Here is a 14,146-nt window from a genome sequence, read left to right as displayed (position 1 = left end):
GGGCTCCCTCTACAGACAGAACATAGCATAGAGACCACTTGGCCAAGTAGACGTGGGTTGTGTTCAGCAAAACAAAACACATTTGCAACAAGAAAAATCTATTGCTATTGGACAAGTTCAGGTTATAGGCTAGCACCCTGTTTCACTCCATTTAAAACGTTTCAGTTCTCTATTAAAGTTATTCCTCCACACTAGGGCAGTCCTGGTGGGGTCAGGGAGGTCCTGCGTTTGTTTTGGAGGCCATCTGCGCACCACAATGGCTTTCCTGCTTTCTCTCCCCATTCTGCTCAAGTGCTTTCAGTGCTGCCTTCCACACTACAGATGTTCTCCAGAACTCAATGGAGCCCTGTGGTCCGCCAGGTTTTTACAGAGCTTTTTTCCCCCTGACCTGGTCTGAATATTTTCAGAGTTTTAATTTCCCCCCTGCTCGCTTTTAGCTGATTCACTAGCGCTGTTTGAGTTAGGAAATGACTGAACCCCAAGTCTTTTCCTACCCTGGAGTTTTTAAAATGGGGCATCACACACACTTATCAACCAACTGTAATAAGAAAAGAACAGGGGCCTCCTGAGTGGCGCAGCCTTCTAAGGCACTGCATCACAGTGCTAGAGGAATCACTACAGATCCGTGTTCGATACCGGGCTGTGTCGCAGCCGGCCGCGACCGGGAGACCCATGAGGCGGTGCACAAATAGGCCCACCATCGTCTGGGTTAGGGGAGGTTTTGGCATCGCACTCTAGCAAGCTCCTTGTGGAGGCCCGGGCGCATGCACACTGACTTCGGTCACCAGCTGTACGATGTTTCCTCCAACACATTGGTGCGGCTAGCTTCAGGGTTAAGCGAGCAGTGTGTCAAGAAGCAGTGCAGTTTGGCGGGGGCGTGTTTTGGAGGACGCATGGCTCTCGACCTTCGCCTCTCCCGATTCTGTACCGAGTTGCAGCGATGGGACAAGACTACCTACCAATTGGATACCACGAAATTGGGGAGAAAAAGGGGTAAAAAGTACCACACAAAAAAGGAACAAAATAAACTGTTCAAAAACACCCAACTACTTACAGTCTACCGCTAGCTATCCAATCGTCTACCTAAATTCAGTTCAGTATGACCTTGACTTAAATGAGCTGGGAAAACAGAATAACCCTTTAAGAAAACACTCTCCATCTAGAATTCAGTCGGATTTGGTTTCTTCGCCAAGAGAGCAAACAGAATAACCTTTACAGAAAATACTATCTACCGCTAGCCATCTAACCCACCTAACTACAATTTAGTTTGACCTTTTACGATCCTATGAGCCAATAGGCTAATCCAATTACACAACAAATGCACTAGAATGTCTGTTCTTCACTGCACTGCGCTCCAGACCTGGGTTTAAATACTATTTGAAATAATTTATAATGCTTTATTGCGCTTGCATGGTTTCACGGACAAATAGAATAGTCCCAGAACTGCAAAACCCACCCATCTGGCACTCCTGGCAGGTTAGAGCAAATGCTCAAAGTACCTGAAATGAATAGTACTAGAACCTAGGTCTGACTCTCATTCAATTTTAACCTGCATGTCATGATCCAGTTCACTGTGCCAAGTAGGCACCTGAAAATTTAGGTTCAGGGCAAGGCTTGGCTCTCTTTGGTATCCAAAGCTAATGGGATCTGCTTGACTGCTGCCAAGCGATTAAGAAAATAACAAGGGAGAGAACCCACTTCTTCTTGCCATAGCATCTACAACAAAAGGAAGCATTGTTGAGAGTAGTTGTAAAGACAGACGTGGCAATTAAGATTTTCAACGGTCCGCAATGTATATTTCTCCACTTCTTCTCCTGCCGTCTGTATGAGTGAGTGTAAAAGCCTGCCACTTGCTGTAGATGAGAGAGTAACATCCATGTGGCTTTTATTGAGGGTAGTAATTCCCATTAAACTGCACAGGGATTTGGTTCCAGCTCATGTCTAGGTCACCTTTAAGACTCCATGACATGCACACACACACACGCACACGCTCTTTGGCCCTGGAGGACTTGGCTGGAGGAGAAGGTCAGCAGCCTCTGGCACCTCATGAAATAACAGCCATTCCAGTCAGGAGCCATTTCAACATTCCGCATTGCCATGCAGGGAGCCGAGCAGAGGGACACACAACAGGTTTGGTGGAGAGACAGACATTTTGTAAATACAAGTGTAATGTGAATACTTTTTGTGTATGCTTTTCTCCAATGTACAATTGTTTGGCAATTACTTTTAGCGCAATAACTATGAGCTACTACTATTTCAAAACAGATCCATTCTACATCCATAATGTCTAGCATGAAAAAAATATGAGATTTCAATAAAAAAGGAATCCACTTTGAAATGTTCTTGAATCTTCACTAGAGACAGAGTTAAGTAAAAAGGGGAAGCATGCAGTCCCTGTGCTCTACATTTCCGCTGGTTACTGGGTCAGTCCTGAACATGATGAATGATAGAAAGGGGAAAAAATGACTCACACAACCTCTAAAAAGGGGCTGCTGAAGTTCCTCTCCAACTCTATTTGCAGGCAGCAGGCACATTTGTACAAGCAACTAGCCTACATCAACAACAGCAAAAACCAGGCACCGTGCACTGCAGCCATGAGACTGTGTGATTGTGCAACAGTACAGAAAAAACAGGAACTGTACTGAAATCCACACAGTGTTTCCTGTTGTAACTTTAAACGTGTGTTATAAGTAAGGTTAAATGCAAGCAACTGTGGCTGTCCAAGCAACTGAAAGAGAGTGGGAGGGAGAGCAAAAGAGCACGAGGAGAAAGAGATCAGTCGAGCAAGCAGAGAGAGAGAGACAGACAGACAGACAACACACCACAGTACTAGCTTCAAAGTCAGCAGCGACATACCTGCAAGCTCATTTGTCGTTCATAAAAACCTTGTTGCCATTGATCAAGCCACAGCCTATAGGCGTAGCGGGTGTGAGTTTGGCCGGACCCCCGGTGGCGGTAGTGATACCTCCATTGCAGCGGTACAGATACAGCAGGACAGCAGCACCAAAGCAGAGCTCCTTAGAAGGGCTGCCTGGCCCCGGCACTGCCGCACATATTCCAGGAAAGCATGTCATCAGGCCGTTTAAGCCGCCTGAAAAATCGCCCATCTCACATGCACACTCTAATCTATGGGGGGTTACTCAAGGTAATCCCTGCCAAGCGCTTCTCTTTGATTGGCACTCGCAGCAGCATAGCAAGTTTTTTGGGCCTGTCATATCACTGGGGCGTACCACTCTGCTTTTCCTGGGAGGGGGGGGGGGGGGGGGTTGACTTTCTCGCTCACCGGCCAGGAAAGAAAAAAAGGAAATGGAGAGGGGGAAAAAAGTTGAGCAAAAATGAGTTTATACAAGCTGGCTAGCCAGCCCCCAATGCAGACTGTCAAGTTTGTTTTCCTCTTTCTCCTTTTCTCTCTCTAGCTATTTTACTAACTCTTTTTCCATTGCTCGCCCTCCCTCCCTCCCTCCCTCTTGCAAGTCACTCTACACACATTCTCTGTGGAATTTCAGAGAATTTACAAAAGCTCCAGCCAACGGCTTGTTTGGATCAGCACAACATCCGGCCTAGGCAGGCTGAGCTGCTTTCCACCAAATGACGAGGCCGTGGCATTTTCACTTCACTGTCAATGGGCAGTTTAAATGCATACCGCAATACATGAGTAGACGTTTACTTTATCTAACTTTATTTAAAAACAGGCAAGTCAGTTAAATTATTATTCACGAAGACGGCCTGTCAATAAACAATGATGCATTTAAACACATACCGCCCTGTAACACAAAGTTCACACTGCAGTTTTATGAAGCCCTATTACAGAAGAAATGACTTCCTAAAAGCATTTGCATAGAAGGCCATAGTGACTCTGTACTCTGGCAGAGCTAGGCTAACAGTTGTGATTATTGGAATGATTATGCTGAGGGCTGCTAGACAGTGGACACATCTTGCCTCCACTGAACCCAAAGCCAAACTTGTGATCGGTCTTCCTGGCTCCCAGACAAACAGAGACTTCTCTGTTGTTGTTAAAATACATACATCAGATGATCCAGGGTTAGCGGAGGCTGCTGCTTGCATAGACTGAAATATGGTAAGACAGTCGCTTCCTCCAACTATTTATTGAAGTTGACAGAAGCCAGACAATCCTTCAATGAGCGCTCAAGTAGTAAAAGCAGAAATGTCCACTGACTTGACACACAAACACACTGGTTTATTATTTGATCAAGTAGAAGTACTTCATGCACACATTCTAACCACTTGACTGGTGGCATTCATCTACAGTGGTTCAGAAGTAGGGAAGTCCACTCGGGGCTCCACCCTGTAGTTGTACGCTGTTACCCTGCCAGGCGAGGTAAGACTGATGAAGGTCACCAGGCAGTGGGAAACGCACTAGTGAAAGGACCACAATGTCACTTATAAAATGTGAAGTAACAAACTATAACTATTAAGATACCGCCAATACAACTGAGCCACGCCAACAATTTCTCACATCGAATATACCCCGTTTCTCTCCACCATAATTTATTGTTAAATATTTTCCAGATAAAACAGTGTTATCAGTGATGCAAACTGGTGAGTGGCCAAAAAGATGACAAAAAAATGTGCACTGAAACATGCAAAAAAATCTGTAAACTGAGTGGGGTTGCCAACATTTCACTAACGACGTAATACCAGGCCAAGTACCACAATACCGAGTAGTATGGTGATACCACAGGGTTTGTCACTCCCCTCCCAGGATGCATGTTCCCGTTTTCTAAACGCACTGCACAAAAACATGTCCTCTACACAACACATTTACTGTACAATTGAACAGGTTACTGCAGAAAATAGCTGATTTGCTCATATCCAAAAGGTCTACCTGTGATTGGACAGGAATATAAATGCATAATGATGCAGTAAGGGTTAACACACACTAGGCCTATATGAAACCATCTTTAGCCTACTTTTCAGAACACTTTACAAACATCATTCTCTCTCACACACGTACACCACTCTCACACACAGCTCCCAAAAGTTAGGCCCAAAAATAATTTAAGGAACATTATAAAAAATATTTTTTTTAATTCAGATTTTGCTTAGAATAACATTGATTAGGCATATGCATCCTACCTTTTGAAGCATCTCTTTGAGTAGACCGTCTATCCCTTTTTCAATTTTTTCCTGTGCCATTGTGCATAGCCAAGGTACCATGTTGTTAGCTAGCTAGCCAAGTAACATGACTAAACACGGTTGTTTGTTATAAAACAAACAACTTGCAACCTGTGAGTAGTATAAAACGGCCAGCGACATGGTTTATAAAATTATATAAAATGTATGCCAATTCGTGGTAGAAAGGGGAGAATGTAGCTCCAGTAATATGGGGCATAACCTTTGAGTGGTTTTCAGTGACATAAAGGTGCAAGCATGACTGTCACTGTGCTCTGTTTTTCCTCTATGGCAGGGGCACTCAGAGGCTGCTTGACAGCGAAGCCTAGTCAGACTGGCCCTGCTTGTTCTTACCGGTGAAATGAAACGATACGTCTCCACTTAGCTCGCGCTGCGAGCTGCTCCAATAATTAAACAAATGTAACAGAAACCCCATCCACTGCCTGCACACCCCAGCTTGCCATTACGGCTAAATAACATTTTAAACCTGATGGAGATGTGCGGTGAGAAGCAGCGGAGTAGGCTAATGGCTGGTTGGGAATACTGCTGGATGCTCACAGCGGTCACACATGATATCAGAATGCTTCATCCAATAAGACATATCTGACATCAGGCTTTGTACTCTGCTTGATATTCTATTTGTAAGACATGTAGGGATGCATTCTGTCATTAATTGAGAGAATGTAGTGATCCCACGGAGAGGATCTGTTCGCGCCTATCACCTCAATGGGTGATGCACTCTGCATATGCACACTTTATCGTCAGACCCCCCGCGGATGACCTATTGAGATCAAAATGGTGAATTTAGCCGAAAACTGACGTGTTTGCGTCCCTGTGCTATGTCAGAGAGGGAGAAGGTGAGAAGAGGTGGCCCGGTGAATCAAACCATGTTCTCCAGGTGGTGGGCGATATTTGGTCTGGAGGCTGCAGGCACCACTACTGCTAGATCAACCGATTATGACATCTCTGATGTGGTCCCACTCCCTCTTGGTGATCTGCGCTTCTGTGACCGGATCTATGTGTTTGGTTGGCTGGGGCCATAGTCCATACATAGACAGAATGTTCTGTACATACAGGGCCAGAGAGAGCCAAATGTGTCAATGAGATGCACACACAGGGGCCAGAGGAAGGGCCAGAGGCATCGATGAGGTAGAAAATCTCCATAAGGAAAGCCGAGGCAGTCTATTCTCCTGGTAGACAGCCAGTGGAGAGAGGAGAGCTCAGACACCATATGAGCTGATAGGGAATGAATGATGTAATCAGCTGTTAGATCTATGCTGGGAATTTCATAACAAGGTTAAATGTTAGTCAGAAACATCAGTCACAGGTGGTGATGAGTCATGGAGATGATCGATCATCGACTCACAGCGTTCAGCGTACCACAATTCACAACATTTTACCTGCATTTTGTTCATATTATCATAACCCTGCAAACATAAACAATGTGTACCAATGATAAAAAAAATCCAGTATGGCAGTTAATAGATGGGACTTGTATTAGTTTCATACTAAGACGTTGTTCCGCCAACTTTACCATACTGCCAACATTTTTCCACCTTTTCCTTATATCTGAAAGGTATTGCCGGTATCAAAGCCAAAACGTTTATTTCCGCCTAACGACCAAAGCATTTTGGTTAACTTCTGCCTACGGCTTAGTATTAAACGTACCTGTAAATGGCACACACTATGCTATTAAACTCGATGGTTGCTAGGCAGCGCCAGTTAACCATCCTCCTGTCAGTTCTAAACTTTGCGAGGCATGTCACTTCTCCCATCTCTTCGCATAGCGCACCACTAAGCATGTACTTAAAAAAAAAAAATGTAACCCCTTTTTCGTGATTTTCAATTGCGATCCTATTACAATCTTGTCTCATCGCTGCAACTCCACCAATGGGCTCGGGAGTGGCAAAAGTAAAGCTATGCATCCTCCAAAACATAACCCACCAAACTACGCTTCTTAACACCCGCCCGCTTAACCCGGAAGCCAGCTGCACCAATGTGTCGGAGGAAACACTGTTCAACTGACGACCGAGGTCAGCCTGCAGGCGCCCGGGCCGCCACAAGGAGTCGCTAGAGCACAATGAGCCAAGTAAAGCCCCCCCAGCCAAACCCTCCCCTAACACAGACGACGCTGGGCCAAATTGTGTGCCGCCCTATGGGACTCCCTGTCACGGCTGGTTGTGACACAGCCTGGGATTGAACCCAGGTCTGTAGTGACGCCTCAAGCACTGCAGTGCCTTAGACCGCTGTGCCACTCGGGAGGCCCATGCACCGTTTTCCTAACCATAACTGGATGGATCCATAAAGAATTACTGTGGGAATAAATATCACTGAATGATGAAAATGCAAATGCAATTGAAGGCATATATCAAATTGTTGCTTACTGAAACTCAAAGTCATCCAATCATTGTAATAAATTTGAAGCAATAGCCTACCCGTGTGTGGTCAACTAGATTATAATTTCAGCACTGCCTTGATTGGGACAGCGCTAACACGCTGCTTTGAGACAAGTGTGGGGACTCATCTCCATAAATCAATGTCTGATTTTTGTTTTCACTGAATCTCCGTTAGGACATTGGTTAGGCTACAATTAGGCTGGGGAAACGTTAGCTAAGTTGAGGTGAGGGCTGCCCATGATCATCTTGTCTAGTTGGCTCATTTATTAGAACATTTTGCCAGCATGTTAAGTAGTTTAACAAGTGGATTATTTTTCTCTTCACTCACAGTCGCTTAGTATCCTAGGCCAACTCCCAACTAAAAGCCCGTGACGTCACTGACTTGTCTCAATCAATTGATTGAGCTTCACTGAATCTCCGTCTGAATAGGCTATGTGGTTAATTGGTTTCTGGCTGGGCAAATAAGTAGAGGTGGTATAAATAACTCCTCTATCACTGATCAGACAACATTTAGCAAAAACGTAGCCCAAATCACGTGTAAGCCTATTATCGCGTTGTCAACTCCAAGAGCCGGCAGAGGTTGCGAGGCTCAGTTAGTAGAGCATGGCACCTGCAATGCCAGGGTTGCGGGTTCGATTCCCACGGGGGACAAGTACGGAGAAAAACAACGTATGAAATTAATGCACTCACTACTGTAAGTCGCTCTGGATAAGAGCGTCTACTAAATGGGGTAAATGTAAAAACATGAACACGACACTCGCATGCTTTTGAAAATAGCAGTGCTTTTAATTTCTAAAATCGGTATCATGATGAAGATACATTGAGAGTAAGACCCTATGCCTGCTCCTTAACAAAGTGAAGTGACGGTAGGAAAGAGATGAAACGTGGATACCACTGTCATATAAAAAAGAGCACTTTTTTAATATGACAGCAGTTCCACACGTTCCGGGGACAAGTTGTGTGGGAAAAATATTATGTTATATTCCATTATATTCTTACTACAAAATATATGTGTTGACCGTGATAGGTGTGTGTGGTCTGCTTAAAATAAGTATTGATTTCATTCATTTGGATGTAACATAATGAAACTTGTTTGTTGTGAAAATAAATTGTATTAGTCTTACAATGTTTCTTAGGACCTGCCTAAACACATTTATTTTTGATGGTGTATATTCAATGGATTTATAAAAAAAATAGATGCCCACCCACATCTGCACACCCCTACTACCACGCGTCACGCACACGGGAGGTATAAAAGCCATATGCAGGCAAGAATGTGGTAAAAAGAAAAGGCCTGTTTGTAAGCGGGTCATGAAAACATTGTCAAATTACTTTAAATAGGCAAAATACCATAAATCCTATACAAAGGCAGTATTGGTGTTCTGTCTCAGACACAATAGTCCCTCTCTCACACACACACACACACCTATCTTATCTAGGAGTAATGCCCGTGTGCCCTCCTTTGCCCTAGGCTGCCATGCCCCAGCCTGCCATAGACTCGCCTGGCCTCTGCTCACCTCTGAGAGGCTGGAACAGCCCCAGGGTGAAGGCTGGCTGCCTGTATCAACAGCAGCCCCAGGGTGAAGGCTGGCTGCCTGTATCAACAGCAGCCCCAGGGTATACCACTACCACACTTATGTAACGCTAAACCACAGTCAGGCAACTGCTCAAATCCAATGGAAAATACTCAATTGTCAACTGAACTGCAGTCTCCAACTAGGGCTTAGTTTTTTTCTTCCCTTCAGGCAGTGAGCCTTGATGAATTTGAATGTAGGAGCACAATACCGCCGAACTAGGCGATTACCAAACCAATTACAAAATGTGCATAAACCTACTTGATTAAAACTCCTCCAGTGTTCTTGTGATTAGAAGGAAACAATATGAAACAAGTCTGGTTTAAAACAGCACGGGCACTCTGCTGGTAAGCAGAGCTCCATGGCAACAGATAACCTTGTGTGAAGACTGCAACTTACCCAATGTAAAAGCAACTCTCTCACTCCTTCAGCGGAAAGAAACGGTTCTGAAAAGTCTCTCACCATAACCAAATGAGTAAATTACCTTAAGCCCTTCGAAAAATAAAAAGCAAAACAAAAAGAGTCTATTGCTGTGCATCAACATATTTCAGCAGTTAGAAGGAAGGCAAATAGAGGATAACTGGGTGAGTTCAGAGAGAGAGAGGGAGTATGACTTTCCTTTTTTCCCTCCCTCCCTCTCGATCTCTCTCTCGCTCTTCCGTCAGGCCCTGGAAAGCAACACTGAGTCTCCCAACTATGGCAACCAGATAGAACAGATTCCTGGGAATGTCTGCTGCTCCCCAGCCATTGGATAAATCAGTCTCACCCAGCTCTGTTCTGCCCTCTCTCTGCCTGGGCCCTGGTTCTTATTTACCCACATAGCACATCAAGAGCCTCCGCTCGCTCAGCTCCCAAATCTCACACTCCTCCCTGTGGTTCTCCCTCCCTCTTCTACACAGAGAGAGGGAGGGAGAAAAGAGGGAGGGAGGAGATGGGAGGCACTGTTGGCTAAAAATGGGGTGGTAGGAAGATCGAATAATACAAGCCAAGATAAGATTTGTACACTAGAGGGCCTCCTGCTCCAGAGCCCAACACAAACCATGGTGTGGATGATAAACAAACGCTACGTCATTAACATGATATATAGAGTGAAACCAAAAAGGGTCTTCCCCTCTGGCATGCCAAGCATTATTAATTTGTTAAATCCCACCCAGACAGCCTTTCTGGGTATTTCCAAAGCCCATTCATGAACACACAAATACATTTAGAGTCATTCCCTAGCGAAGATACTTTCCAGAACTCACCTGGTTTCTCCCTCGCCGTCTTCCGTAGTTGCGTCTCACCAGCGTCTTGTAGTTCTGGTTCTTCTTGGTTAAGTAGTAGTACAGGACACAATCGGAGACACACTGCAAAGAGAAAGGGTATGACAGTCAGGGGGACATATGAGCCCATGAACATTTTTATTAACAACAGACAACATAACAAATACAAACCATGTGCTTTTGGGTTTGGGGGAGAGTGGAGAATGGAGGTTACTACAGAGTAAAAACAGAATGAATTAAATCCACTGTAGCTCACCTTTCTCTCTAGATAGGAAGCAATGAGGCCAAAATTTTTTGGGTGCTGAACAAACCTGTGAGAAAAAACAAGAGGAGAAAATAGTGACAGTTAAAGCTACAGTCTGGGATTCAAGGCAGCCGGCCATTTGTTTTGGTATACAGCCGAGGAATGTTGCTAATGAAAAGTACTGCCTCTCAAAATCATACCCAAAGAGCTTCTGCAAAGTCAGAGAAAACAATGTTAAATTATGATGCCACTGAGCTCCATTAAAAAAAATTGCAGGCTACAGTCGCTAAACGCTTTTCCATACCCAGCAGGCAATTAATACATTTTACATTCTAGAATTCCAAGTGAACTTAATTCGTGATGGGAAACAAAATGAAAATCTTTATGGAGGGACTAATTTGTTTGAATTTCTCTTTATCCACAAAGCATTAGCCAAAAGAGGTCAGAGAAGTACCTGTGGATAGGATACAGGATATTGAACAAAGTCTCATTGGCCTCTCGCCCCGCCTTGCTTTTTGCCAGTTCTGATTCTGACAGAAACAATGGGACTTTTATTTCTATTCACACACACTATTGAATGCGCACTCTACATTTCGAGGTCAGTGTTGGAGCATGGGAGCACAGCACCCAGAGTGGGCACAAGGATTGAATGGCTGGAACACGGTTACCGAGATTCACCACCCAAAACCACTCCCTTGTCCCGGAGGCAGCATCTTGTTGTGGGGGTGCTTTGCTGCAGGAGGGACTGGTGCACTTCACAAAATAGACGGCATCATCAGGCAGGAAAATTATGTGGATATATTGAAGCAACATCTCAAGACATCAGTCAGGAAGTTAAGCTTGGTCGCAAATGGGTCTTCCAAATGGACAATGACCCCAAGCATACTTCCAAAGTTGTGGCAAAATGGCTTAAGGACAACAAAGTCAAGGTATTGGAGTGGCCATCACAAAGTCCTGACCTCAATCCTATAGAAGATTTGTGGGTAGAAATGAAAAAGCGTGTGCGAGCAAGGAGGCCTACAAACCTGACTCAGTTACACCAGCTCTGTCAGGAGGAATGGGCCAAAATTCACCCAAGTTATTGTGTGATGCTTGTGGAAGACTACCCGAAACGTTTGACCCAAGTTAAACAATTTAAAAGGCAATGCTACCAAATACTAATTGAGTGTATGTAAACTTCTGACCCACTGGGAATGTGATGAATGTGAGGTGAAGAAATAAAAGCTGAAATAAATAATTCTCTATTATTCTGACATTTCACATTCTTAAAATAAAAGTAGTGATCCTAACTGACCTAAGACAGGGAATTGTTAATAGGATTAAAATGTCAAGAATTGTGAAAAACAGTTTACACCTTAGCCAAATACATTTAAACTTTCAACTTCAACTGTAAGTATTCATACCCTTTGTAATGACACTCGAAATTGAGTTGAGGAGCATCCTGTTTCTATTGATCATCCTTGAGATGTTTCTACAACTTGGAGTCAACCGGTGTTAAATTCCATTGAATGGACATGATTTGGAAAGGCACACACCGGTCTATATAAGGTTCCACATCATGGCAAAAACCAAGCCACTGTTGACAGCGCATGTCTGAGCAAAAACCAAGCCATGAGGTCGAAGGAATTGTCCGTAGAGCTCCGAGACAGGATTGTGTCAAAGGCCAAATTTCTGAAGCATTGAAGGTCACCAAGAAGACAGTGGCCAGCATCATTCTTAAATGGAACCACCAAGACTCCTCCTAGAGCTGGCCGGCCGGGCAAACTGAGCAATCGGGGGAGAAGGACCTTGGTCAGGGAGGTGACCAAGAACCCAATGGTCACACCCTGACAGAGATCAAGAGATCTTTGTGGAGATGGGAGAACCTTCCAGAAGGACAACCATCTTTGCAGCACTCCACCAATCAGGCCTCTGTGGTAGAGTGCCCAGACGGTAGTCACGCCTCAGTAAAAGGCACATGAAAGCCCGCTTGGAGTTTGCCAAAAGGCACCTAAAGACTCTCAGATTATGAGAAACAAGATTTTCTGGTCTGATGAAACCAAGATATAACTCTTTGGCCTGAATGCCAAGCGTCACGTCTGGAAGAAACCTGGTACCATCCCTACGGTGAAGCATGGTGGTGGCAGCCTGTGGAGATGTTTTCAGTGGCCGTCAGGATCGACGGAAAGATGAACGGAGCAAAGTAGAGAGAGTGATCCTTGATGAAAACCTGCTGCAGAGCACTCAGGACCTCAGTCTGGGGCAAAGGTTCACCTTCCAACAGGACAACGACCCTAAGCACACAGCCAAGACAACGCAGGAGTGGCTTCAGGACAAGTCTCCGAATGTCCTTGACTGGCCCAGCCAGAGCCCTGACTTGAACCCGATCGAACATCTCTGGAAAGACCTGAAAATAGCTGTGCAGTGACGCTCCCAATCCAACCTGACAGTGCTTGAGAGGATCTGTAGAGAAGAATGGGAGAAACCCCACAAATACAGGTGTGCCAAGTTTGTAGCGTCATACCCAAGAACACTCAAGGCTGTAATCACTGCCAAAGGTGCTACAAACAAAGTACTGAATGAGGGATCTGAAAACTTACAGTACCAGTCAAAAGTTTGGACACACCTACTCATTCAAGGTTTTTCTTTTTACCAGAATAATAGTGAAGACAACAAAAATATGAAATAACACATATGGAATCATGTAGTAACCAAAATATATTTTAGATTCTTCAAGTAGCCACCCTTTGCCTTGTTGACAGTTTGCAAACTCTTGGTATTCTCTCAACCAGCTTCACCTGGAATGCTTTTCCAACAGTCTTGAAGGAGTTCCCACATATGCTGTTCACTTGTTGGCTGCTTTTCCTTCACTCTGCGGTCCAACTCATCCCAAACCATCTCAATTGGGTTGAGGTTGGGTGATTGAGAAGGCCAGATCATCTGATGCAGCACTCCATCACTCTCCTTGGTCAAATAGCCCTTACACAGCCTGGAGGTGTGTTTTGGGTCATTGTCCTGTTGAAAAACAAATGATAGTCCCACTAAGCGCAAACCAGATGGGATGGCGTATCACTTCAGAATCTGTGGTAGCTTGCTGGTTAAGTGTGCCTTGAATTCTAAATAAATCACTGACAGTGTCACCAGCAAAGCACCACCACACCTTCACACCACCTCCTCCATGCTTCACTGTGGGAACCACACATGGAGAGACCATCCGTTCATCTACTCTGCGTCTCACAAAGACACGGCGATTGGAACCAAGAATTTCAAATTTGGTCTCATCAGACCAAAGGACAGATTTCCACCGGTCTTATGTCCATTGCTCGTGTTTCTTGGCCCAAGCAAGTCTCTTATGTTTATTGGTGTCCTTTAGTAGTGGTTTCTTTGCAGCAATTCAACCATGAAGGCCTGATTCACACAGTCTCCTCTGAACAGTTGATGTTGAGATGTGTCTGTTACTTGAACTCTGTGAAGCATTTATTTGGGCTGCAATCTGAGGTGCATTTAACTTAACAAACTTATCCTCTGTAGCAGATGTAACTCTGGGTCTTCCTTTCC

General features: G+C 44.6%; 1 protein-coding gene across 8 annotated transcripts in view; it reads right to left on the bottom strand.

Annotated features, from left to right (window-relative positions):
- Window positions 1-14,146, bottom strand: part of ncor1 (nuclear receptor corepressor 1) — a 117,519-nt gene that overhangs the window by 42,261 nt on the left and 61,112 nt on the right. For 6 of the 8 annotated variants that reach the window (XM_071329737.1, XM_071329709.1, XM_071329728.1 and 3 more), the window contains exons 13-14: window positions 10,622-10,676; window positions 10,348-10,449 (exon numbers count right to left, since the gene is read on the bottom strand). In XM_071329737.1, the coding sequence (XP_071185838.1) occupies window positions 10,348-10,449; window positions 10,622-10,676 (157 nt within the window). Of the gene's footprint in view, window positions 1-2,856; window positions 3,055-9,502; window positions 9,992-10,347; window positions 10,450-10,621; window positions 10,677-14,146 lie in introns of those variants that run through there. The other 2 variants (XM_071329764.1, XM_071329772.1) reach the window with 2 other exon arrangements.

The sequence above is a fragment of the Salvelinus alpinus genome, chromosome 1, assembly GCF_045679555.1.
Source record: "Salvelinus alpinus chromosome 1, SLU_Salpinus.1, whole genome shotgun sequence".
In the NCBI taxonomy this organism is placed as follows: domain Eukaryota; kingdom Metazoa; phylum Chordata; class Actinopteri; order Salmoniformes; family Salmonidae; genus Salvelinus; species Salvelinus alpinus.
The sequence above is the reverse complement of the archived record's forward strand: the minus strand, read 5'-3'. Positions and strand labels throughout refer to the sequence as shown.